Here is a 25300-nt window from a genome sequence, read left to right on the forward strand (position 1 = left end):
CTTTCTCCCAGTGTGTGTTTGTCCACTTTATTGTAAGGGGTGTGAAAAACATTTTAGTCAGCGTTTGTTCTTGATTACATGCTTTGCTGAATGTAAACATGCACATTATTCCACCACTTAAGCATTCATGTAAACAGTTCATTCAGTTTGCCGAGCAATTTGTTTAGAATGGTAAAATATTTTCCATAGAAGTACAGCCACTTACAAAAATTCCCAGCAAGCTTTGCTGATAAGTTATTTATTTTTTCTGCAATTAACTGCATCTGCACATTCCTATTTATCACAGTATAGTTTCCTGCCAAGCATGGGCAGTGGTCCAAGAACACGCCAACACATAGATATCTATGGGCTTCCATAAGCTTTACATATTCACATGGATGCAGTAGTGAGTGGCTCTTTGCTTCCAGTCTCAGGATCTGTGCATTAAGCTTGATTTAGAATACAAAAACTAATGTCCTTTATCTATATCAGATCAAAATTCTCTGAGCTCAGACTCCTCATCCTCCGAGCCAGACACAGTGGATGCAGGAGGTGATGCAGCAAATTGAGACTCACAATGTGTGGCTCCTTGGCTGCATTTGAGAGAATCTGGCAACCATTTATAGACTATACTAGAGCCAAGCTCCTAACTCCCTCACCTTTTTGAATGCAACTTCATATGACATAAGTAACACTTATTTCTGGTCCTGTATCTATCTTAGTGTTTTTACCCACCTCAATGGTTATTATTATCATGTTTAATCATTTTATCATTTTTGTTGTTGTTTTCTATTGTTGTGTAGCTGTTTATATTTGAAAAAGCCAATAAAAATATGTTTTTAAAAATGATCTTAGCGTTGCTCTTATTTTAAACATCACTACCTTTAATAGATGAGAAGTCCAGGTAAACATGAGACCAATCAGCATCCTAACAGGAAGCAGTGATGATGGCAACCCCAAAGAATAACTGTAATAACTGTAAGTGAACACTCTTCATATCCTGCTCTCCTGTCCACTCTGGAGGCCTGCTACAGTTAGAACACTTCAACCTCACGCAGCAGAAGTCAGTTTTATAACTCAGTGGCTGCTTCAGTGTGGGAGTGTGGCAAGCTCTTGTGTAAACCGACGTTTATTGCTCTTGCTTCTTGCCAGATTTCTACCTGAAGGCGAAGACAGGGAGTTAAGGGAGACGCTTGTAAGACTAATAAAACTATTATGACTGGCTCCAGTTGTGCATCCTTGGCACGATCTAGGAGAGATTTACAGTCTGCAAAAGAAGAAGAAGTGGTAACACTGCAGAACGTCCCAAATGTTTAATTGAGTTATCTGCTGTGATCCTGGCATGCAGCAAACATTTGAGAACATCCCGTGGCAACATGTCTCCTCACTCACCATGCTGGCCTATGACATGTGGCTGAAGGATTTTAGTAGGTCATTATTTACGGTGTGGGGATAAGCATATTGCCCTCATCTCATCTGCTATCATCTCCTCTGGGCAGACAGGAGCTGAGCCAACCAAAGCAGGGCGGCTTGCAAGCCTGCTGTTGACCTACTTACGCTGCCTAACCAACTCGCTCTCTGCTCATTTCCACTGTGGAAATAAAATTAGGAGTAATTACAAAGTTCCTGGCCTCTCAGTACGCTGCATAAGCCGTTCGACTGCTTATTGGACCGGACATTGCGGACACTAAAAGGGTCAAGAAAGGTTATTAGAAATGATCACACACTTATTCTTCACTGAAGGGACCAGAGGACAAGGACAGCGGTGTAACTGGCATGAATGTCTCACTGCTTCATGGGGGACATGTAATACTGTGCTCTTTTCTTTAGCTGTCATGAATTTAAATATGTTTCTTATAGTATGTGGCTCCCAGAATATTATTCAGTAGGAGTGACTGATTTCTGGTCAAATCTGATACCTACACGCTCCTGGATAACACTGTATCCACAGTCATTCTACAGCAGAAGCTTATGCTGTGGAGATTAAAGTGGTAATCTGCCAAAGCCATGTTTTGATGTATTTTAGTGACATATTTGAAAGTGGTGAAAAGTAATTACTGTATTTGAGTACAATTTTAATGTACTTTAATTATTTAAGTGCTTCAATTTTGGCTTCAATTTTTGCTGCTTTTAAATTATATTCATTAATATATGTGTGTGTATGTGTGTGTGTGTGTGTGTGTGTGTGTGTGTGTGTGTGTGTGTGTGTGTGTGTGTGTGTGTGTGTGTGTGTGTGTGTGTGTGTATTGTATTATTAGATCATTAATGGAAATGCATTTATGTGTAACAAGTAAGTAGCATTTTACTGTTGTTGAGGTGAAGCACGTTTTAACTATTGTGTATACTGTTGAGTAGTTTAATCTTTAACAAGAGCTGCAACAATCAATCCATTAGTCAATTACTTGATTGGCAACTATATTGATGATCAAATAACTGTTTCAGTCTTGTTTTAGAGCAAAAAGTCCTTCAAAAATCCTAATTTGAATAGCTGTAAAATAAATGTAGCAGAGTAAGAACATTTGCCAGATAGTATGAAGTGATATAAAACAGAAAACCTAAGTACCTCAGATTTCTACTTGAGTGCAGTACTTGAATAAATGCACTTAGTTACTTAGCAAACTATTTGTTCCTGTTCCTTATAAAATATGATGAATTGTTATAGATTAAACTACCCATCAATATAAACTAGTGAAAATAAGACCAGATAACAGCATTAAAGTACTGCTTATACATTAATGCACCAGAAAAAATAATCCAATAACATACTACACAGCAAACAAACAGAGTAGTTTTACATCATGGTGTGAGGGTGTTTATGAATGGAAGTTTGCTATAACCCGTCAATTGCACAGTGTGGGAAGTTCAATCACATAATCCTCTTTGATTTTTTTTTTCTTGTCTTTTTTTTTTCTTTTTTTGAAGTCTGACTTTCCACAGGCAACACTCTTCTCTTTTCACTGTTGAGCTGTGATGGTTGTTGTTGATGCTCACCTGTCCAGTGTAGGCAAAGTCCAAAGCGTGCTTCAGGCCAACGCTGGTCACTCCTTGCAGAGTCACTTCGTCTGCCTCGCTCTCCACCATGCACAAGCTGAACATAGCCTGATGACACATAGCCAAAACACAGAGGTCAGGTTTGGGAATACCACTTAAGGTGAACACACAGTAAATGTATCACATATCACAAAATGTATTTCATCTCGCCAAGCCAATAAGACACTGCTGAAAATCAATTCATCTTTGTTCTCCTAGTCCCTTAATGTTGTGTCTGTAGGCTGATCTTATAATATCTAAAGGTTGTTACATCAGTGAGAAATAAGTTTTGAGTGTGTGTGTATAGAAAAAACAGCATCATAGTAAATCAAAACCTGCCAGATGCACCATCCTAGAGCCCCTGTGTATTGATTTGCCTGCCTGGGCCCCGGAGGTCAGCAGAAAATAAATAGCACAATCAGTACTTTCTCTTACGCAGCCTCTCTGTCTTTCTCTCCTTCTGTCACACGGACACACATGCGCACACGCAAACACACAAACACACAAACACATGTGCGCACCAGCCTGCATGTGAAATCAAAGTGGCGGACGTGGCGTCTGCAGTCTGGCTCTGCTGTGCGTGAGTCCAGCTTGCTGCTCGCTAATCAAAGCTATTGACTGGTGTCACACCATGAGGGGATGACAGAGTCATTGATCAGGGCCGACCAGCAGAGCGCAGCAGAAGACTGAGGGGAGGGCGATAGGTCAAATGTAGCCATGATAGAAATCACCTCTACTACCCTATGTTCTTAGCTGTGAAGGACACCAAGCTTATGAAACCTTGAATGTTCTAGTGAAAGTAATGCTCTAGTGCTCTAGTACATATCTTCCTCTTATAATGAGATAAAGACAGCAAAAACAGCTGTTGAAAGCCAATTCTGGCAGCCATGGACACTTTCCAATAGTTTCTTTGCCTCCGGATAGAGATCTAGTTAATTTCAAGTATCTTTTCAATCACAGTTGCAGTGTGCGCCTCCACACTACGTCTACTCCAAGATTGGTGTATAACCACATTTTAAGCCTCAAAGGCCCTCCGGCTGGCCTGTTTAACGTACAGTAGCATCTCTCTCTGTCACGAAAACAACATTCATCCCTCCAAAAACCCATTTAGTTCTTCCTGATTAATGGCACACATGACATGTCCTACATTTTCTTATCATTATTTACTTATAAGTACTGTTTTGTTTTGTTTTGTTATGATGCTTGATTGGATGATTTGAATTAGCTGGTTATAATCACCGGTGGGCTCCTGGCTGCTGTTTAATAGAGGTCACACCCACAATAGTTTCAGTAACGCTGAGGAAAGCCGAGGGCTGAAACACATCCTTTTTTTCTTGGTGCTGTGCATCATTAAAAAAGTGATATACAGATTTGTGCGTGCTGACAACTTCATTTGTTACACATGAACTTTAACCATGCACCGGCTCCCTCCTCTGGCGAATAGCCCTTCTGTATTATGGGTGATGTATGAGACAGGGTCAACTTGAGGTCGCTCTGAGTTTTAACCAAAGCCTGCACATCTCTCCTCACAGCTCAGCCCTCTTGATTCACTGCTGCGCTAATTAAAAATCCACTGGTCCACTGAGCACAGGAAGTCCTGTGGCAAAACCTGGGGTGTGATGGTGGCTGAGCTGTGGTCAGTGTGTGCATGACTATAAAACGCAGCAAGTTGGGTAGAGACGTGTAAAGGAGAGTGCATGTGATGAAGAAACTGCCTACGCTTTGCATGTTCTGTAGATGTGCTATAGTGTGTGTTAGCGTATGAGATTTAGAGAGGGCACCTTGGGAGTGTGTTCGCAGGGCTGTTCGCCTCTAGCATGAACGCTTCTGACCTTGGTTCGGGAGCTGAGTGAGGCACTGGTGGTGACGGATGGTCTCCTTTGACTTGGGATATAGATCCAGCCAGAAACACATTGAGGCACGGAGCCCCGCTCACTGCAGTCCTTTTCACATGATGCTGCAGTGGGAGAGCAGTGCCGCAATTGTCCTGACCTAACGGCAGAATTTATGTGTGTCTGCTTGGTGTGATCACACCAGAGAGGACGTGTGACTCCCTCATGCACCCAGCCAAGCATTTAAACATTCAGAGATGATGTTTTCATTTCTCAGTTAAATATTAGGTTTTTAATAGCTATATTTACAGGCAGGTATGTCATAGAAATTGTGACATCTTGGAAGTGGAAAATTCGTACAATGCCCAAGACTCGCTGCTGTGTTTTTTGGAGGCCAGTATTTTGTGCCAATGTTCCTAATCTTTAAATTCGCCCCTTATCATGCCAATAAAAGAACCACATATTACAAGGATTCAGGGTGTGTTACAGCACATTTTCTTTTGCCAATGTAGAAAAACAAGTGAAATCACATCCAGACTAGTACTACAGCTACTCTTAATGATAATATTTAGGTATGTGCATTTGTGGTCGATTCAAAATGATGCATTTAATTACTGTGCCACACATTTTCAGGCTCTTTCTGAAGGTATGATTGAGTATTTGTTTTCTTGTAGAGACTTAGATGAGAAGATGGACACCACTCTTATGTCTGTATGGAAAAAAATGTAGCTGGAACCAAGAGTCTGTTAGGTTAGCTTAGCTTAATTTACCAAAGCATTGACTGGAAACAGCTAGCCTGGTTGTAACATCTGCACTGAAATGGGCTTATTAACACATTTTATAATGCTTTATAAATTCACACAAAAACCAAAATCGTAAAAATGGGATGTTGTGGGTTTATAAAGGGTTATGTGCCGGGCTATTTCTTGGCTGTGACTTTGTGGATGTTTTCCGCTGGTTGCTTGGTAACCTTACAGGGGCGAAGCTTGACAAAGTGTTGCCAAGAAAGCTATTTTGTGGGAGAGCAGTTAAATTGCTGTGCTGTTTCCCACTGATACCAGTCTCCATGCTAAACTAAGCTAAGCTAAGCGTCTCCTGACTGCAGCTTTACATTGAAAGGACAGATATGAGAATGGTATCGAAAGCGAGTAAGCGTATTTCCCCACAGCATTTCATCGTAGTGTGCAGTGCTCAGTATGTCATCCCATTCATTGAGTGCAATACAGAACACTGGACACCACATTTACCCTCAGGGATCAATATACACAAGCTCACTTTATCAAATCCTGCTACACAGAAAGGCACGGTGGAGTGATCAGCTGCACGCCATTTGGTCTAAATACTGTGCAATCCATCTTGGAAAAGTGGTTGAAGCAACAACAGAGTTCTGGTTGAACGTACAGCGTGATTTTTTTATGTTCTTTTTTGTGTGTGTGTGTGTGTGTGTGTGGGGGGGGTGTAATAGCTTTTGATGTGAGCTTTGTCCTGACTTCTGGGTTTGCAGGCAATATTTCCCTGTATGACAAAGAAAGTAAGGAGAGTGTCAGCATGTGTGTGTACGATGCCGATTTGTCTGACTTGTATCTCCCCCCCCCCCCGAGTTGTCCAGATATCTTAGTAATGTGACGGCATTGAAAGTGGCAGGTGACACATTCAGGGCAACTCCCAGGTAAACAACTCACGCTTGGGCAGGTATTTCATTACAATCACTTGTGTCTGCTGGGCTAGTTAATGTGTTATAATCACGGCTACTTGTGTGAGGGTGTTCGTTTGTCTGAGTGTGAAATAAAGAAAGTTTAGGACTGATGAGAGAACACAGTCACCATTCACAACACGAGACACATTCATCTCCATGGTAAATGAATTAAATGAAACCCAGCGGTGGAGTCAGATGACAAACTAGAGATAATTTTGTTAAGCCCCTACAGAGGAACAGGGGAGCCGAGTGAGTTTTCTTGCTTACCGCAGTAGCTGATCTAATAATCTGACTGTTGAAACAACAGTGTAGCTCGGCTCAGTCGCGACTTGAAAGAGCGGCATTTAAAAAAGTCGAAGAACAAAAGGGAGAACAAAAGTGAAGAGGACGAACAAAAGGAGAGAAGTAAAAATAACCTACACACACACCCAGGAGGAATAATCCCTGGGCAACTTGGACATATTTAATCTGCCTCTCATTTTCAAGAGGGATTAATTCCTACTTCCTAATCTGCTCAGTGTCTCTAAATCAAATCTCATCGGTGCACTTTTCCCTGTGCTCCCCATCTCAGCAAATCTCCTGTCTGTCTGTGTGACGGTACAAGTCTATACTTAAAGCTGCATCTGTGGCTTAACTAGATTTAGACTGAAGCCCCGGGAAGAGACCACAGCAAAGCAAACACAAGGGCTAAGCTCCAGGTTGGCTTGTGAAGGATCATCTGCTGTAATTTAAACTGAAGCTTGACATGCTTTATAGTTTTGCATTATGTGTACCTGAGCAAGTTAAGGGCAAAATAAAGTTTAAATTTTATGAAACAGGTTTCAGATCATCAAGGGACTCTCCGTTAGTCTTCTGTGCCAATGAAGTTGGGTCAGCAGCAATGTGGGGTAGACATGTTTAGTGGCCTGATTGAAAAAGTCAATATCAAATTGGCACCTTCATCACATCAGCAGTAGTCACAGTAGGCCACATTACCTGACTGATAGATACTTTTTATAGACAGGCTAATATCATCCTGATAAGCATGCAACTGCCTTTGCTAAACAGGAATTTTAGGTTGGACAGTACTGTGTATAGCAAGGTTCTGGACTCACCCGGAAGTAATCGCTGCACGCTGCCAGGACAGCTTTGTGAGCGTGGAACTTCTGCTCACCAGCGACCAGGGTGACATCACAGAGCAGGCCGTCCTTCCTCTGCTGGTTGAGGGCAGAGAGGACTGAGTCCTGGTGGGACTTTGACTGGCAGAGCCTCTGTCCTGTCAGCATCTCCCTACTGCCAGACACACACACAGGTTGTGGAGTTAAGCTGGAGAACTAATGAATAAGACAAAGCTCTATGAAGTTATAATGGAGACAAAATGACATAGATGATAACAGTGATAATACAACTACTTCTACACTGCAACTTCCCTCCTGCTGGCACTATGACAACTACTATTACAATTCAAACTTTTATCCATTCACTAGATCAAATCAAATATATTCATTTGTTCGTAGATTTATGACCAAATAACTGCAATGCTATTGGCATTCCCATCAGCCTCAGCTGTAGTCTGTGTTTAATGCTAATTAGCAAATGTTAGCATCCTAATGCCTAAAACATGATAGTGAACAGGATAAACTTTACTGTACCTGCTAAACATGAGCATGTTAAAATGCTGATATTTGTATTAGCACTGTTATCAAAGCACAGCTCTGCACTATGACAACTACTATTACAATTCAACCTTTTATCCATTCACTAGATTAAAAAATGTTTTTCATTTGTCTAACACTTCAGCTGTAGTCTGTTTAGTGCTAGCTAATTAGCAAATTAGCATTCTTATATGCTAAACTAAAATGGTGAACATGATAAATTTTACTGTACTTGCTAAACATGAGCATGTTAGCATGCTGATATTAGCATTTTTTTCAAAGCACCGCTGTGCACTAGCATATGCTAGCTGTATACTCTTAGCATTGTTAAGATTTCAGTTGCATAGTCCTCAGTGAAGTAGGATAAAGAGTAGGCTATTACTAATTATTGACAGAATATTGACAAAAATAAATTGATACATTTTATAATCATTACTTAAGCATATTGTGAATGTGCAATGGTTGTAATTATTCACTATATCATTAAACAAAGGGAAAATGGCTTAAAACTGCAAGTTATTTTTAATTTTTTTAATCAAACTGTTGATGTATGTCATTTCACCACTTAGAGTACTGGTGAGTTAAGAGGTTCACACGCTTTAAATTATTCTCAGCAGGTGCCAAAGGAGTCAAAACTGTGTAGAGCAGTGTGAAGTGAGCGCCTTCAGAGTACTAAATAACTGAAAGTGTTATTTGGCTTGAACTGTCATGAATATCTGGATGAGTATGTCATCTGTCTGGCAACAAGGTGCTATTCTCATCTATATATATTATTAGCACAACCACAACACTATCAAGATTGCAGTCGTGTTGTCATCAGTGCATTGTACCTCTAATATGTATATGACAGGACAGTCTTTTTGTAAAACAATGATCACAATGACCAACATAGTAGGAGTTTAATCTATATATACAAATACACAATTTTAATGTTTTTCTAGTAGATACTAGCTATAGTAGTATAAATGTTGTACACACTGCTGCCATCCCAAGATTAATACAAGCCATTTTCTAAGCATGAGATGTAGCCTAGAGCAAAATCACATTTTTACATTCATTTTCATTTTTCCATTATTTGAAATTGCATCAGGAAGGAAATGAAACACAATGACACTTTTCTAATCACATAAAAGGCTATAAATTACATGTCCACAATGCCCCCACACTTACAAAGAAACATGAAGCTAGTTTAATGATCGTGGATACTGTCCATTAGACAAATACTCAAACTACACTAGAGAATCTGTCTCAAAGAGTGTGGCCGGCTGATGGGCGGACTGGCTGACTATATGCTGTAGTCCCATGGCAACCAGTATACTGTGTTTTCCAACCCATCCCCAGGTCCCACTCCTCTTGTACCCCTCCATCAGCTGCACGGCAGCCTGTCTATCCAAATCCATCTCTGTCCACTTACAGCCCCGGCCGTCACTCTAAATGCTGCTGTCTGCCAGGAGGCTTGCTCTGTCACCTTCATGGTGATGGGGTGTAAGACAGAGAAAATAATGGGTGTGTGTGGGTGTGTGCGTGTACGCGCTATGGGCCAGAGGTAGGATGAATGATGAGTCAGGCTGTTTGTTTGGTAGTTGGACTCTGCTGGAAGAAGAGTCGAGGGAGAAAAGGACAAATTTGTCGTGCTGCGTGAGAGGGAAGGGAAATTACAGGATTTAAAAACCCAGAGAAGGAGACGTGTGGGGGATTAGAGGAGGGATGGAAACCTTTGATGCCCTTGATAATGGTGATGAATTGGAAAATAGGAAATGACAATATTGTTCTATAACTCTAATCAATTTAAAGCTGATGACTCTCATGTATCTTTTGTAAAGGGGTGTAACAGCAATTTAGTATTGTGCTTCCATAAAATTACGGGCCCCTAGCATCAGTCAAGTTCTGTATAAAGAGAATCACATATGGTGCCACCACATTTTTCCTAGCAACTACTCACTGTATTATTTTCCCTATAGACCACCATGGTAAGATGTCTAAAAAACTGTTGACAGGACATCTGAAAATGAAAAAAAGCTAAATTATAACACTTTCTGCAGTGTCTAAACCCAAACTGAGCTGATATCACCAGTAGTTGTTATTTTCTACAGGCTGAATTGTACTTCCTGTGATGGTAAACTGTGCTTGCTGTGTAAAATCGACATAGCTCTGCTTTAAAGCTACGAAATGATTACACTTCTCCCTGGGGAGTGCCAAAGCCTGATATTTTTCAAATCCTGTACAAAAGTGATAAAAGGTAGAATCTGTGTCAAAAAGGAAGAGGTGAAAAGACCAATTTTAAAGTATAAATATAGTGATATTCTGTATTTATCTTTATTGTCAACAAATCAAAATGGATAAAAGACTAAACTAACCATAAATTGAATTGATCCTTCTAACAAAGCCTTTTATATCTTACTCCTCTGTGCCATAGAGCCCCATTGTTTTTCAAGCACTATTAAAAAGGCATCAGTGACCCCACTGAGGCACTAGTTGACATGTCTCTTCATTTCCATGAACATACACACTACAGTTTATTTTCTGTTGGTTACAGTTTCATCATCCTGTGTAATGTGTAAATAATCTTTAACACACCAAATCCACGGTTGAAAATAGTCCCAACTAATAGACAATTTCCTCTTGTTTGAGTAAAGTTTGCTAAAAATCTATGATGCACAGCTGTTTAAGGAAAGTATTTCTGTATTTTTTAGATTAAAATATGTATACATATTCATGGCCTGTTTTTTTACAGACTTGCCCGCTCAGCAGAAATGAATGAGTTTGAGTTTAAGAGCTACAGACAAGCTGGGGAAGATGAAAGATGGACTAACACATGGATGGCTTTGGTATTTTAAAGGGATTTTTCACAATCACAAAAATAAAGAATATTGCCAGCTTTATCCTTTAAATGGATTTACCCGTCAGTATCCTCCACTACATGTACCAAATATGTTAGATAACAGGCAAGTTGAATAGAGGAAAGCAAGTCTGTTTTTACTGAGAGCAATTAGAGCATGCAGTGCACACTGGGAACACCTTTATTGAACAACATATTGATCCTACATGGATCTTCCTCAGGTCAAAAGAAAAAGATAGTGCTCTCAGTCCTATATGCAAATATCTCTTGATCTGCATTTGTGGAAATAATCCAGCATTTTCCCAGTGTTTATTGTTCTATTTAAGGAATTGTCCTATTCGTGCCATGAGTCTTCAGCATGCGTGTACAGTATGTAGCACTGAGCAGTCCACCTACCTGAGGCTGGGTTCAGAAGGCATGCCCCTAGACTAAAGAAGAGGGGATGGTGATGGAGGTGGAGGGGAGGTGTTATGCGGCTCCTGAGGACTGTAGTCTCCTCACTGGGAACATACATCAGCCTGATAGGACAGAACAGCATGTCAGCTTTACTCAGTCCATCCGCTCGACCCAGCCACAGTGTGACAACCGCCTGTGCGATGTGTGAAGGGATGCAACCGCACATCAAGCCTAATGCTGACTTCCCCCTTGTCTCACCTACACCAGTGTTGACTTTCTTCTAGCTTTACTTTCAAGGCCTTTTCATTTAAAGCACAGCCAACACTCTGAAAGCCACAGGCAGCTATACTTCAGAGAAAGGAATAAACAACCTCAGCGCTTCTCAGAACATCAGAACAAGCTGGGAGTCCAAATTACCTCCTGGTGTAGCTACAACCTTGACATAATGTGGTACACACACCTGAATCCGATATCCCACGGTCTCATGCAAGATAATACCCAGCAGCACAAGAGGGAATCAGGGGTCAGCACAGATGGACTCTGAAATCCAAGCTGCTCACTCACTGTACAATAAGCCGCATCAGGTTGTCTCATGTGGCTATATTAAAGAGAAAAGCTTGTGTAAGGTTGTATATAAATATGGTTTACCTTAGTGTAGGCAGGGCTGAGTTTACTACCGCCTGCTCTTGAGAGTAGTCTCCAGTGAGATGTTGTTATTGATCCATTCATGAGTGACCTTCAGACACTCATGGCCACAGGCAACTGCTTGACTGATGAGGAGGAGAGGGATTCTGAGTCCAACTCCGACACAGGTTGATACATGCTGGACATATTTTGTACTTTAACCTACATGAATTTCAAACATGATATGGTTTTCAGTGGTATGTGGAAGCAAAATCAAACACAAGTATATGTGAAAACCATATCAGGTGTGCAGATCACGATTGTTCCCAGAGAGATTAAAAAAAAAAAAAAAAAAAAAGGGTGATCTCATATCTTCTTCGTGGCAGGCTATAGTGGTTATTACTCCCTCTCTCTCTCTATAAATGCCCTCATTATGGAGAGCTCTGGAAGTTTAGATAGCGAATGATATTAAATTAAGCAATGTGTCCCATACCTCGGGATTTTTATTTTAATTTTATTTTGAATTACTGGCTGAGACATAATGAGTTCCCATCATATTTGCCTCAGAAAAGATTAAACATATCCGGAAGGTGGATATATTTAGGATCTGGTAATCACAACAAGTAGGCCATTGTTCCCTGCAAAACACTGTAATCTCCTGACTGAAAACAACCACGGTGTGGTAAATGCTGTCTTTTTACGCACAAGAGACAATTAGGATTTACGCACGAATAGCGCGCAGGGAACTGAATTGTGAAGAATGAGGAAGGTTTGGGTTGCCAGATAAGCAGACAACATTAGTGCATTAACTGTCACTTTCCAAAAGCTCCCAGCTGTCAAAAGGTTTCCTAGCAACAGGCCAGCGCCTCGGTCCACAAACTATGAGAACGGAGACCAGCCTCCCCCGTACGAGCGAAATAACCCTGTTGCATCCATCACACAGCGCACTCAGACAATCCGCACCACGTCAGGCTATATTCACAGTATATCACGGCTTTACAAGAATTGACATTATTGTGCTCCCTCTGAATGTGCCACAAGCTTACCCACCTCATATGAACGTGTAATGAGTCAGTCCCGTTCCCTTTTTGGCGGCGCCTCCGTTACAAATGTCATTTGATGTCCGAGGTTGTGTCCTTTCCATCCGCGGCGAAAGGCAATGAAGAGCGAGACGGCGAGCAGATGCGCACAGTTGTCACGGACACTTTATTGGTTACACTGTAGCACCTAAATTGTTACATTGTAACCCCGCCTCTCTACGGCGGTCACATGAATGTGACAAGTAGAGGATACAGCGCCTTCAGGTGGATAATTGCGAAATGGCATAATGTATGTATGCTATGTGTTTATTGTAGGCCTACATACTGTATGATAAGCGTCTGTGGGGACACCAGGGGTCCTTGTAGCATATCCGGAGGGGGGGCACAGCCAAATTAAATTGCTGTTGGTTTTTATTGTCACTGTAATTAAACAGTGTGCTGCTCCATTAACGGCTGACCACAATCAGAAAACACACCCTGCAATGATTTACAGCCCGGTGTTCCTATGGTTACCTTTATGTAGGATACTAGGATACTTTTATGACAGTTTTCCAGGATAAGTCCACAGTATCTTAATAGAGACATTCATCTGTGCTTATATGTTTTTCATTTGTCTGTAGCCTATTGTTGTTATGACATTTTAGAGTATCTCTGTAGGCATTACTGGGTTATACTGGTCATTTTAAAGAACTTTATTTAAATCAGTGACTTCCATCTAGTGGCATTTAGGAAAACTACACCATTATCTTCACCTGCTCATCTCCATGAAAAAAGGCACAGCACCTCCTAAGTCCAGAGTTGAACAAAAATGTCAACTGAGACGTTGATTTCTAACTAACAAACTCTTATTATAGTGTTGTGCTGTCATCCATTTTAGATCACAAATGTAATCTGTCAGGGATCGTCCCTCATCTGCCATCTGAATGCTGCCTTCAAGTGCTCCCAGCGATCTCCTGCTACAGTGGTACACAATCTTTTTGTCCACAGAATGTCAGAAAATAGATTTTAAAAATTGTTAAAAGTTCCCCATAATCCAGATTACATCTTCAAATGTCTAGTTCTGTCTGACTAATAGTCTAAATTCCATCTTAAAATCATGTTCGACAAAGAAAATAAATAAATCATCACTTCTGTGAAGCCGAAACCAGTTTATCTAGTCATTTTTGCTTACAATAATGAAAACGATCATTCAATTTTTGGATTCTAGAAATAGGACTTATTTTATTTTAAGAAGCTTGAGGAGGTGAAATACACCAATCTACAAGAAATAAAGCAAAACATTAAAGAAACGTTTTGGTTTTTGTTGTTGTTGTTTCCTAAATATTTTTTTCTGTATCCTATGCTGTGTAATCATTCATCCGACCTGTTGTGGGGATCCTGACCTCAGGTTGGGAACCCCTGCCCTAGTATACTGCCGGTGCATTCAAGTTCAACATTGAAAAGGGCTATATCTATCTCTAGTTTAAAAGACTTTCTTCCCTATGTGAGCGCACATTTAGTTTAGAAAAATGTATCAGGGAGTATAAAAGTGTACCCAAAAAAAGCCTATATGAAGACATTTATATAATATACATATCTACGTTTTATGTGAAGGACATTGATTTAAATGGTTGTTTTGTGTTTGTTTGTTTTTATCAGTAGTTTGTTTAATAAACGCAACTTTACTGCCCGCATGGGTTCATATGCATTATAACAAAGTTACGACATTCCCAACTTTCCTGAAAGCAGCATGAGTGCAGCGCAGCCACACAGGAGCAGACGGAGGTCTGTGTGCCGGAGTTCATCGTAGGAAACACGCTACCAAATTCCCCACAGAGTTGCTCCGTAGAGTGTCCATGTAGTTAGCTGTTACATGAACTCACTTCATGGCAGTTGGGGGTAAGTTTTTGTGTTTCGTTTTTTCCTTTCGTAGTTTTCTAACTTTGTTGTAGCTACCGAAGTTGACTGGGGCCCCCGACCCATGGCAGCAGTAACCGAGACAGGCATGTTTACTGTACTGTCTGCCCGCAGCTGGCGTGTGAATGACGGGAAAACGCCGACACAGCCCTCGGCAAACTGACATTTATTCCAGTCGCTAAACTGCGGGAATATGCTGGGTATTAGTTACATGATATGATTTTTTTGTGAATGTGTTTTTACTCACCTAACATAGCTTCGTTGTTGTTGGCAACGTTTCTTGTTAAGCATTTGTTTTGCTACTCTTCTCAATCATTTGCTAATGTGCTAACCGAAAACTTTATGCTAATAATCAGCAAAAAATGCTTTCTATTAGTATTTGAGGCCAGCTACAGGAATTTACAGGACTTCAACGCACACTGTAATGAATATGGTTACCTATCATTTAAACAGGGATGTGGTAACACTAAGTAAACTCTTGCCACCAGCGATAAACATCAGAATTTCAAGCACCTGTATAAACAATAAGGAGTAATGTCTCTATTGTAAAATGCCATATGTTTATACAAAGAACTGCATGCTACTGGCTATTTTACATACCACAATAGCCTCAACAGAACGGTTAACATTTAAGTGGATTAACCCACTCACTTTGACACCACTTTCTGAATTAGTGTGTTTAGCTTATTTGTATGGGACAAGTGTATGTGGTGGTATATAAAGCCACAACTGTTATCCTTTATAAAATTACCATGCACAGCAACCTGAACCTACTGATACTGGGTCTTTGTATTCACTGGGCTGTCAGCCATTTAAGATACTTCTTGTTCGTGAAACTGTGACACTTTAATGTGAAGTTTAATGTGCATCAACAAGCCGAGACTCATTCTACTGAATCACCCTGGATCTTTAGCATTCCCCACCCACTGTGTGCGTGCGTGCAGTGAAAAGCCTGCACGGGGATTGACTGGATTTTGGTCCCTTAAATCCATCTGACTGATTCATCTCAAAGCAGTGCATGCCAAACCTGGAGCCTGGGACCTCAAGGGACCTGTAGGAGAAATATGAGGAGTTAATTTTCATCCTCTAGATGACAGCACAATGAGCGGTTGTATGATAAACTGCTTTGATGATAGGGCTTCAGCGTGTCTCTATCTTGAAGTTCTGGAGTAAGTGTAGCAATAATCTACAACAAGAATCTTCTCAGCTGGGCTTCCTGAAGATAAACCTTAACAAAATATGGTTGTAGAGCAAAACACACCTTTCAAAATAAGCTTAAGTCCTTGTGTAACTGAATGTATAAACCCAGTTCTGTATATTTTTTCTCCCTTTCAGAGATGTGGGATTCCTATCAGTGACAGCACCTGCTGACCAAACAGGGGACTAATGGGAAAGCTTTACCTGCTGCTGCTGCACCCGCCGTCTCCATTAAGATGAGCCCAGGGGAAGTGGAACGCGGTTGAGAGTGTGAGCCAGGGGGAATTCAACATTTGGGCCAAGATATCCTCACACTGAGCCAAAAACAAACTTGCTCTAGTTTACACCACGAGAGAAGATACACACTCACTGAGACACACTCCCTATCAGCCAACGCAATGCTGATGCCAGGACCGCTGTGGGTGTGCCTGGCTCTGTTATGGGCAGGAGGCTGCAGTGCCCACAGCCTGTTTACTTGTGAGCCAATCAAAGTGCATCGGTGCCTGGGGATGCCCTACAACATGACTTTCTTTCCCAACATGATGGAGCACTACGATCAGGATATTGCAGCCAGTAATATGGATGTAAGTCATCATGTCATTACCCCCAATTTTTATTTATTACCACTAAGTAAGGCCCATATATCAATTTGTTAATATATTGTGCCAATATTGGCCTTGTTAGGCATTAGCCAGAGTAGTTTCCTGCCAATACAGTGTCTTTTATTTTTCCTGAAAATGGATTCATGAAAATAATAATTACTTCTTGATTTACAGGCCTAACGTGTTAAATATTTTCCCCCTGCCTTTGATAGTGATTTTGGCCACTTTACTTAATCCCTTAAACACTAATAACTCTATGCAATAAAGAGCAGGAATATACTGTATATGTTAGAGTGTCAAACAATGTAGAGTAAGATTATTTTTCCAACCTTTAAGTGTGTTTCTAAAAGGGGGAAAATGTATATTAATGGGGGAAACAGCTGCTAACCCACTTTAAAGAATCTCATTAGTCTGAGTTTCTGTGGAGAGTTGTTATTATATTGTAATTATGTTAAAAAAAAACTTCCTGAATTCACATTCTGGTCACATTTAAAGATAATGAATATCATCTCAAAATAATTGCTATTATTAGTGCTGTTAGTGGCTTCAGTCTTTAAATGTCAGCGTCTCTCAGTGTTCAAATGCGCATATTGATTGAACCGTAATTACTATTTTGTAACGGTCATCAACAGGCACACACAGTTTACCCGCCATGGTTAGTCCTCAAATCATGGCTAATTGTTATTGAGCACTGTCAATTACCATAACCATCAACCTGCTAAAGGACAAAAACAACAACAATACACTGCCACACTAAAGCTGAGCCAACTCAAACATCTTCCTCCTGGAACATATCATGTAGGGTCCTTTAACAAGTAAATTACATTAAGAAAGAAGAACATTCTTATTGATGTCAATGAACTACAAGGCAGATGTTTCAGAGGGGCGTTACACACTGCATACTCAGGTCTGAAAGTTGCCATTGAAGTTGCTTCGTAATGAAAACATCAGGATTATCTTCAAAAAGACCGCAGTTGTTTGAGCAGACATGTTTTATAGCGATAATTCCACTTTAATCCAAATTGGGCTGTTTTGCACATTTGCAGCTTTAAATGTCACTACTGATTGGTTAGATTTCTGTGTGGGCGGGCACACATATTGGTTTGTAGTATTTCTTAGTTTCCAGCAGCCACTGTTGTTAGCTGGTTAGCTGTATGTTATACCCTCTATGTAGTTTAGGACAGGATGAACAGTGTTGAAATTACATTTAACAGTTAGCCTGGCTTGCTACAAACATGCTGAGTCCCCTCAAATGTTATAAGAGGATAGATGCCTTAGTGAAAAATGTAATATATGTATTGACATAATGCAAACCACAGAAGTTGACTAGCAACACCGGCCGTCACTCAGAAACACTCACTCAGAAGCTTGAAGTTTAGACACTGTTTCCACTAATACATTCAAAAAAGGTTTATCCTCTTTTGGAAAATTGAAATTGAAATGAAATCTTCATAATTTCTGCAGTGTCTCATTATAATATATAAGTATTATTATAATGTATATTTCATTACACCGCTCTAGTTCAATGTAAAATTGTGCATGGTGTAAATGGTGTGTGAATGGACTCTGTTATGTTGTCTTTGTCCTAACTCCATAGCTCTATGATGGCTACAAACCTGTTTTCTGTTTTCTTCTGCCTAAGACTCAATGCTGTCTTGTGTCTCTCCTCAGCAGAGACATTTGTCTGATAGTAGTTGCATCCTGTATACCTGACATTCCTTAAGGCCAGAGTTTGAGTTACACATGTTTGGTGTGAGAGTGTCGAGCGTGAACAGTGATCTGTTGAAGGAGTCTTTTGTGTGGCATCTGGCAAAGGTAAAGGCTTCTTATTTCACAGCAACCTTGGCCACGGGCAACTCTATCGACTTTGTTGTGTGGGCCTTTGATTTCTGGAGGAAGGGGAGGGACACGCCCAGTCCCACACAAAGCCTACCCTGCATACCACAATGAGTATTCTCTCTGTTAATCACTCACTCATTGCCCCCCCCCCCTTTTTTCTACACAGTCTTACCTCTACAGTCCTGTCTCCCAGGTGACAGGCTTACACTCTGTGGCCTACATTCAACATTACATACTGCACATAGCTCTCTTTGAAAGTATGCAGTGATTTATCACAAATCCCAGACACTGTAATCAAACAGACTTGTGCTGCAGCCCGGGCTTAGTCCAGCCTCTCAGTAGGATTTTCCGGAGGAGGGCTAACCTTTTTCCGCCCTTGGTCCCAGATTCCGCCAGTGTTTGCCAGCTTTTGACACAGAAGAGTTTGAAGTGTTAGAATACAAAGAGGACAAAAAGATGAACTGGTATATTGTGATAGACAGGAAGCACTTGCAAGTCTTAAAACTTTAAGTGAAAGTTTGAAAAGTTAGTGTTCAGCCCACGTTTGTGAATAATTTCATATTTTTTATGTAATACTTGTTGCAGGTTTCTGAAATCTGGGGCAGTTTTTACAGTAAAGCAAATAAAAGGTCAGATTGTTGAGCAAGAGGAGCTCTTTGAGAAGGAGTCCAGGACCTCCACAGGAGAGAAACAAGGACGCTTACTGTCAGAGGGGGCAAGCCCAGGCCCCAAAGATGTGGGCTTACTGCCAGACTGGATTTCAGGAGAGAAAAAAAAAGAAAGATTGAATAGTGGACTGTGTTAGAGTGTGTGTGTGTGTGTTTTGTGTACAAATATTTAGTCTATCTGTGTGTGTATTAGGTTGGATTGTCTCAGACGATTCAGACAATAGAAGTTCTGAGTGAACAAAGTATTATGGGATGTTTATGCCACTGACTGATAACCCCCCACATGGAGTAGACACACTAATACTATGGCTCCTCAGCAGCCTGACCTATCAACAGCTCTGTGCTCTCCAGCCTTCTTGGTCTGTCTGTGTTTTGTGTGTGTGTGTTTCCAAATGTCCGGGCGCCCATTTCCCATTTCCTGCCACCTATACTGCACCAACCCCCCTTCGTCCCCCAGTTCCCAAGTTCTTGACCACGGTGTTGAAACGGAGGAAAACGGTTCCCAGCCAGTGAATGGTCCCTTTGTGTGGCGCTGTAGAGCTCCAGAGCTCAACAAAATGAAGTTAATACCTTACTGTAAAGCCTTTTTGGCTTTTGACCAATTAAAATGACCAATCATCACCGGCACTATGCGGTTAATATGGGATTAACAAGTTAATTTTTAGTCTGAGGAGATGAAATTATCCAGTTCAATTCACAGGAAAAAAATATCTGGCATTATTCTGGCACACAAGGTTCCATAATCAAACCAGAGGGGAAAAGTATGTCTGTTTTCAAGCTGTGGGTTGTCTCTTCAGATTGATCTTGATTGATTGCTATCTGCCTAGAATGGTCAGATGTTTTCCTGGGGAAAAAACAAATGTTTAAATCCAACGTTTCCACACACTGCTGGCCACTGCCACAGCCTGCATAGTGGAATTCATTTATATAGTGACAGTGTGAGAGCAGTGTGAAAAATGTTCGATTTGTCATTCTTTACCTACTGTAGGCTGTGTTATATGACAAAAAAGTGTGTGTATCTGTACTTACCTAGTAAGCTTAGAACATACTGAGTGAGTTCATCTACTTGATGTAAGCAGGAACCACAGCTGTAACACTGTCACATTTGTTATGATCATAATTGAATTTATCTCTTCCCAGCCATTCATGCCTATGGCCAACCTGCGCTGCTCTCCAGATGTACACCACTTCCTCTGCCAGGCCTTCTTCCCAGCATGCACCGAGGAGAACAAAGTGATCCGTCCGTGTCGAGAGCAGTGTGAAACCGTTGTGTCCGACTGCAAGGATAGCATCAGAGTCTTCGGTATCAGCTGGCCTCCCGAGCTGCAGTGCGACAAGTAAGCGAACCACAATTATAGACGATCCACAAAAGCAGAGGCTGTTGATTCATTAAAGGATTTATTTTTGTCCTCTAGATTGGACCCATGTGGCTTCCCTGATGGTTCTGAGCTTACGGCCACCACCCCGATGAGCCCCGCATCAGCCAAGAGGGACCTGGGCTTCTGGTGCCCCCTGCAGCTGAAAACCAAGCCGGGCCTCAGCTCAGCATTCCTGGGCGCCCAGGACTGCGCTCCGCCTTGCTCCAACATGTACTTCAAACCCCACGACATCGACTTTGCCAAGAGCTTCATCGGCGTGTGCTCCATCATCTGCCTGGGCGCCACACTCTTCACCTTCCTCACGTTCCTCATCGACGTGAAACGTTTCCGCTACCCCGAGCGGCCCATAATCTTCTACGCCGTCTGCTACAGCTTCGTCTCGCTCATCTACTTCATCGGCTTCCTGCTGGGGAACAACGCGGCCTGCACCAAGGCGGCCCATCCTGCCGGCGTGGATACAGTGGTGCTAGGCTCTCAGAGTAAAGGCTGCACTCTGCTTTTCATGCTCCTCTACTTCTTCTCCATCGCAGGTATCGTCTGGTGGGTCATTCTCACCATCACCTGGTTCCTGGCAGCTGGACCCAAGTGGAGCTGTGAGGCCATAGAGAAAAAAGCGGTAAGTGGCATTTTTGCCTCAGAAGGAAGTAACAGAGGGGAGAAAGGAGATTGGAGCAGAGAAGACAATAAAGGGGGAATTTAAAGAGCCCAGTTTGAACCAGGAGTGCCAGTCCACATTTTGAAATACTCAAATGCAGTAGCTCGAATGAATGTACATTTTAAAAATTGCTCAAAAGGGTTCAGCTTTAGGCTTTTAACAATGTTTTTGTGTCCTCTTGTCCTTAGGTATGGTTTCACTCTGCTGCCTGGGGCATCCCCGGTGCTCTGACCGTCATGCTGCTGGCCCTCAACAAAGTGGAAGGGGACAACATCAGCGGGGTTTGCTTCGTTGGACTCTACGACCTGGATGCCCTGCGCTACTTTGTCCTGGCCCCTCTGTGCGTGGGTGTCGTAGTCGGCCTGTGCCTCATCCTGGCAGGCATCGTTTCTCTCAACCATGTCCGGCAAGTCATCCAGCACGATGAGCGCAACCAGGAGAAGCTGAAGAAGTTCATGATCCGCATCGGCGTGTTCAGCTGCCTCTACCTCGTCCCGCTGGTCACCCTGTTGGCATGCTACACCTACGAACTGAGTCACCGCAGCACCTGGGAGAACACCTGGATCAACGACCGCTGTCAAGAGTACAGCATCCCCTGCTCATACAAGGTAGATGAGGCTTATTTACTCACTGAAGGGATTCAAGTTAAAGCCAAATGACAGATTATAAACAACTTACATGGTTGACTAGAGGAAAGCACTAAGTTAATGTTAGCGTGTTTAAAATAGGGAAGAGTCAAAGCATGTTTTAAAGCTACAAAATAGTCATCAAAATCCAAAAGGCTTTAAATGATTCCTACTTTTGATTCCTAATGAAACTACAAGCAGCTAAAAATGGTTTTATCTTGTCAGTAACATTAGTACATGCATACCTGTAGTGATCAAACGAACCTCTTGGTGTGGTCTGATCACATCATTTAACAGAAATGCAACACTACATTTTTGTTAGACATACAGAGGTTTGATGAGATGTTAACGTAACGGGGTGAAAATAAAACACCACATAAAAACCATCAGACCCAGAAGACTGACTCTACAGCCAAGAGCACCATTTTATGAGCAATACACACACTCTATTTGCTCTTAAAATGAAATGAGCTGTTTTTTTAAATAGACCTGACAGTCACGATAAGTTTGTTTTTTTCCCCAAAAAAATAAAACAAGACAAGTAGAGAGAAAGCATTCTATTTCTGTATATGTTATGATTTTAAAACAGTTTCCAAAAATGTAATGTGTAATACATGAACTAATGTGTGCTGCAGTATTGTGTGAAAACAGGAGAGAGAAAAAAATGTAAGAAAACTTGTGAAAAGGGCAACACAAGAGAAAAACAAACTAGTTAAGTCTTTTTCAAATGTCAGTACTTCAGGCGAAAAGTTCAAAGGCTTGATTTTGTCTTCAGTAAAAAATTGGATTTGTTAATTTCCACACACTCGTACTATCACAAGGATTTCATTGCAGTTTGTGTTTATCTCTGGGGTTTTTTCAGACAACAGAGCATGACCGTCCTGACCTCTCCTTGTTTCTGGTGAAATACTTGATGACTCTGGTGGTTGGAATATCTGCAGTGTTCTGGGTCAGCAGTAAAAAGACATGCTCACAGTGGGCCTACTTCTTCAACAGGACCCGCAAGAGAGAGTAAGACCATTTCTCTTGTCCTGGTACATGTTCACATTCAGTTTCCATGCCAATTCAATGTGTGGATTGATTTCATTGTCATGCTCTGTGACCCACAGTCCCATCAGTGAGAGCCGCCGGGTGCTCCAGGAGTCCTGCGAGTTCTTCCTCAAGCACAACAGCCGTGTCCAGCACAAGAAGAAGCACTACAAGCCGAGCTCCCACAAGCTCAAGGTCATCTCTAAATCTATGGGCACAAGCACCGGCATCACACCCACCAACGCCTCCGTCGCCGCCACCACCACCAATCAAGGGACCTCGGCTCTAGGCAATCACGATCCCCACACACAAGGTTCCCTGTCTGAGATGTCAGCCAGGGAGCACATGGAGAGGGGCACCTCCGGCCGAAGCTCCAGGCGCGGGGACAGGGAGAGGGAGAGAGAGAGGGAGGGGGGAGAGAGACGCAGCAAAGGAGGAAACTCCAGTAAGGTCAGCAGCCGCTCGGAGAGCTTACACAGAGTCCCAGATGGGAGGTAAGTGAGACGAATGAGAAGTATAGTTGGAATAGTTACAAGTTTGATCTTTTTGCTCCTCTCTATTGTGAACATGTGATTGTTTTGTTTCATAGTATGCTTATACAGAACCATATCTGTGCATTTAATAACTACCAGTAATGTCTAATGTGTCCTGGCTGGTTTAGGATGACTCCAAAGAGCGAGCTGTCAGAGGTCAGGCAGCAGCATTCAGCTTTAAACCGATCACTCAGCAGCAGCATTCAAGAATCCAGCCACCAGCTGGTACACAAGGTGCCAGAGGAGAGCAAGGACACAAAGGACAGCAACTGCTGAGACATCCGACCCCCAAAATTATCCATCCATCCATCCATCCATCCATCCATCTTTCCATCCATCCAACTTTGAAACCACTGAGACAAGTGATGTTGGTTGATGCATCTTTTTCAACCCATGTACTATCATACATCATATTAGTTCTATACACGTGATCATGATCGTCTTGGTTAAGTTGTAGTCAGTGAATGTCCATGGCCAGAAAAAAGTACCTCAAGTATTTGGTGGTATTTTGGACCAGTGTACAGAGGATGTTGCCGCAGCTCACTTATACAACTACCAATGGTCATTTACTTTATAGCATGCATGAACAACTTTAGTCATACCGTTTTGTAGCTTTGTAGCTCAAATGTGTAGAATACATATTAGTGAATAAATGCAATATTTGTGTAAATATTCTATTTTTTAGAAATGAAGTCTCTCACTGGACTAGTCGTGACACTGAGAATCTTGTTAAGAGGTCATGATGTTACCAAACATTCAGAGTAAGGAAAGTCTTCCTGTGGTAAACACTTGTATTGAATGTCTTATTCTGCTTCCTGTAATGGGGGGTTTTGTCTTTAAAGCTCATGTAGTAATACACACAGTATGCTACTCTTTTTTTTACTACGTTGATAAAAGGCATACTGATTTTTAAACCAAGTTGAATTTGTGAGTCTTTTGATGAACTTTTCTTAAAAACTGTATTTTAACTGTATGTGTATTTCAAGTGTCCTACATGTTTCTGTTGTACAAAAAACACATATTCTGCAGTTCCTCTTCAAAGATGTGTCTTGTGGATTTGGATCAAGTATAGCTTTATAGTTTTTTTTTTAGTTTTTTTGTTTTAAAGAATGTGCCTTCCTTTGAGTATTTCCTCACCTTCAAAGATCTTCAAAGAACCTACAGATGTTTGACATGTGTGATGGTTGAACATGCTCCCAGTGTAGGTGTCAGATTCATATGGTTTTGAATCAATATGAGGAAACAAATCAAAAAGGCGTTGCACTATTTGTAACTGAAAGCACAAACCACTGATTATTAAGCATGAATAGTCATTAACAAACACACACAAAAAAGGATTTGAGACTTTGTTCAGGGTTTATTTAAAACACACAAACCATATATCTCTCCTTCTGTAGTTATTTTACCACCTGTCTCATGCTGTACTGTCTATTTTGCTGTGTAAGGAATTCATCCTTCTCTTAATTGTATTTACCTTTTTATATTTGGGAGAGACCGAACAATCCCAATGACACTAATAAAAAGGGAATCCATGTCATTGTATATTGTTATTCTGGCATGTGGATGGGGTTCTTTGCTTATGGTGTATCTAGATCTAGTGTACTCTATGAAATGCTCTTTTGTGAGCCATGTTGCTGTTTTTTATGTAGCCTATCTTGTGAATTTCATTTTGCATTTCATTTTGATAAAATACTAAATAATAAACATTTTTTGGAATGTATGTCTTTTGGTCTTTATATATATATATATAAACCAATACTGCTTAACACTATCATCCAAAAGAAACAGATCACATAACATAAAGGC

The 25300-nt window shown here is 41.3% G+C and overlaps 2 protein-coding genes across 3 annotated transcripts in view; one reads left to right on the plus strand and one right to left on the minus strand.

Annotated features, from left to right (window-relative positions):
- klhl32 (kelch-like family member 32) overlaps positions 1-13118 on the minus strand; it is a 28533-nt gene extending 15415 nt beyond the window's left edge. Inside the window, exons 1-4 of one of the 2 annotated variants that reach the window (XM_053327015.1) lie at positions 13081-13118; positions 11407-11528; positions 7632-7809; positions 2971-3078 (exon numbers count right to left, since the gene is read on the minus strand). In XM_053327015.1, coding sequence (XP_053182990.1) covers positions 2971-3078; positions 7632-7809; positions 11407-11429 — 309 coding nt within the window. In that variant the 5' untranslated portion in view covers positions 11430-11528; positions 13081-13118. Of the gene's footprint in view, positions 1-2970; positions 3091-7631; positions 7810-11406; positions 11529-13080 lie in introns of those variants that run through there. The other variant, XM_053327016.1, reaches the window with a different exon arrangement.
- A 1691-nt stretch (positions 13119-14809) lies between these two features.
- On the plus strand, positions 14810-25196 carry fzd6 (frizzled class receptor 6). The gene is made up of 8 exons (XM_053327085.1): positions 14810-14948; positions 16302-16747; positions 20413-20609; positions 20688-21267; positions 21495-21914; positions 22795-22943; positions 23042-23455; positions 23623-25196. The coding sequence occupies exons 2-8, from the start codon at positions 16562-16564 to the stop codon at positions 23768-23770; spliced, it is 2094 nt and encodes a 697-aa protein (XP_053183060.1). The 5' UTR covers positions 14810-14948; positions 16302-16561; the 3' UTR covers positions 23771-25196.
- Positions 25197-25300: the final 104 nt, after the last annotated feature.

Source organism: Scomber japonicus, chromosome 10 (assembly GCF_027409825.1).
Source record: "Scomber japonicus isolate fScoJap1 chromosome 10, fScoJap1.pri, whole genome shotgun sequence".
NCBI classification, from domain to species: Eukaryota; Metazoa; Chordata; class Actinopteri; order Scombriformes; family Scombridae; genus Scomber; species Scomber japonicus.

What these genes read in the sequence shown, in the direction of transcription:
- fzd6 (XM_053327085.1), top strand. Translation starts at nt 16,562, where the DNA reads ATGCTGATGCCAGGACCGCTGTGGGTGTGCCTGGCTCTGTTATGGGCA. An exon ending in CCCGAGCTGCAGTGCGACAA is followed by an intron (nt 20,610 to 20,687) that starts GTAAGCGAACCA and finishes TTTGTCCTCTAG; the next exon opens with ATTGGACCCATGTGGCTTCC. An exon ending in AGGCCATAGAGAAAAAAGCG is followed by an intron (nt 21,268 to 21,494) that starts GTAAGTGGCATT and finishes TCTTGTCCTTAG; the next exon opens with GTATGGTTTCACTCTGCTGC.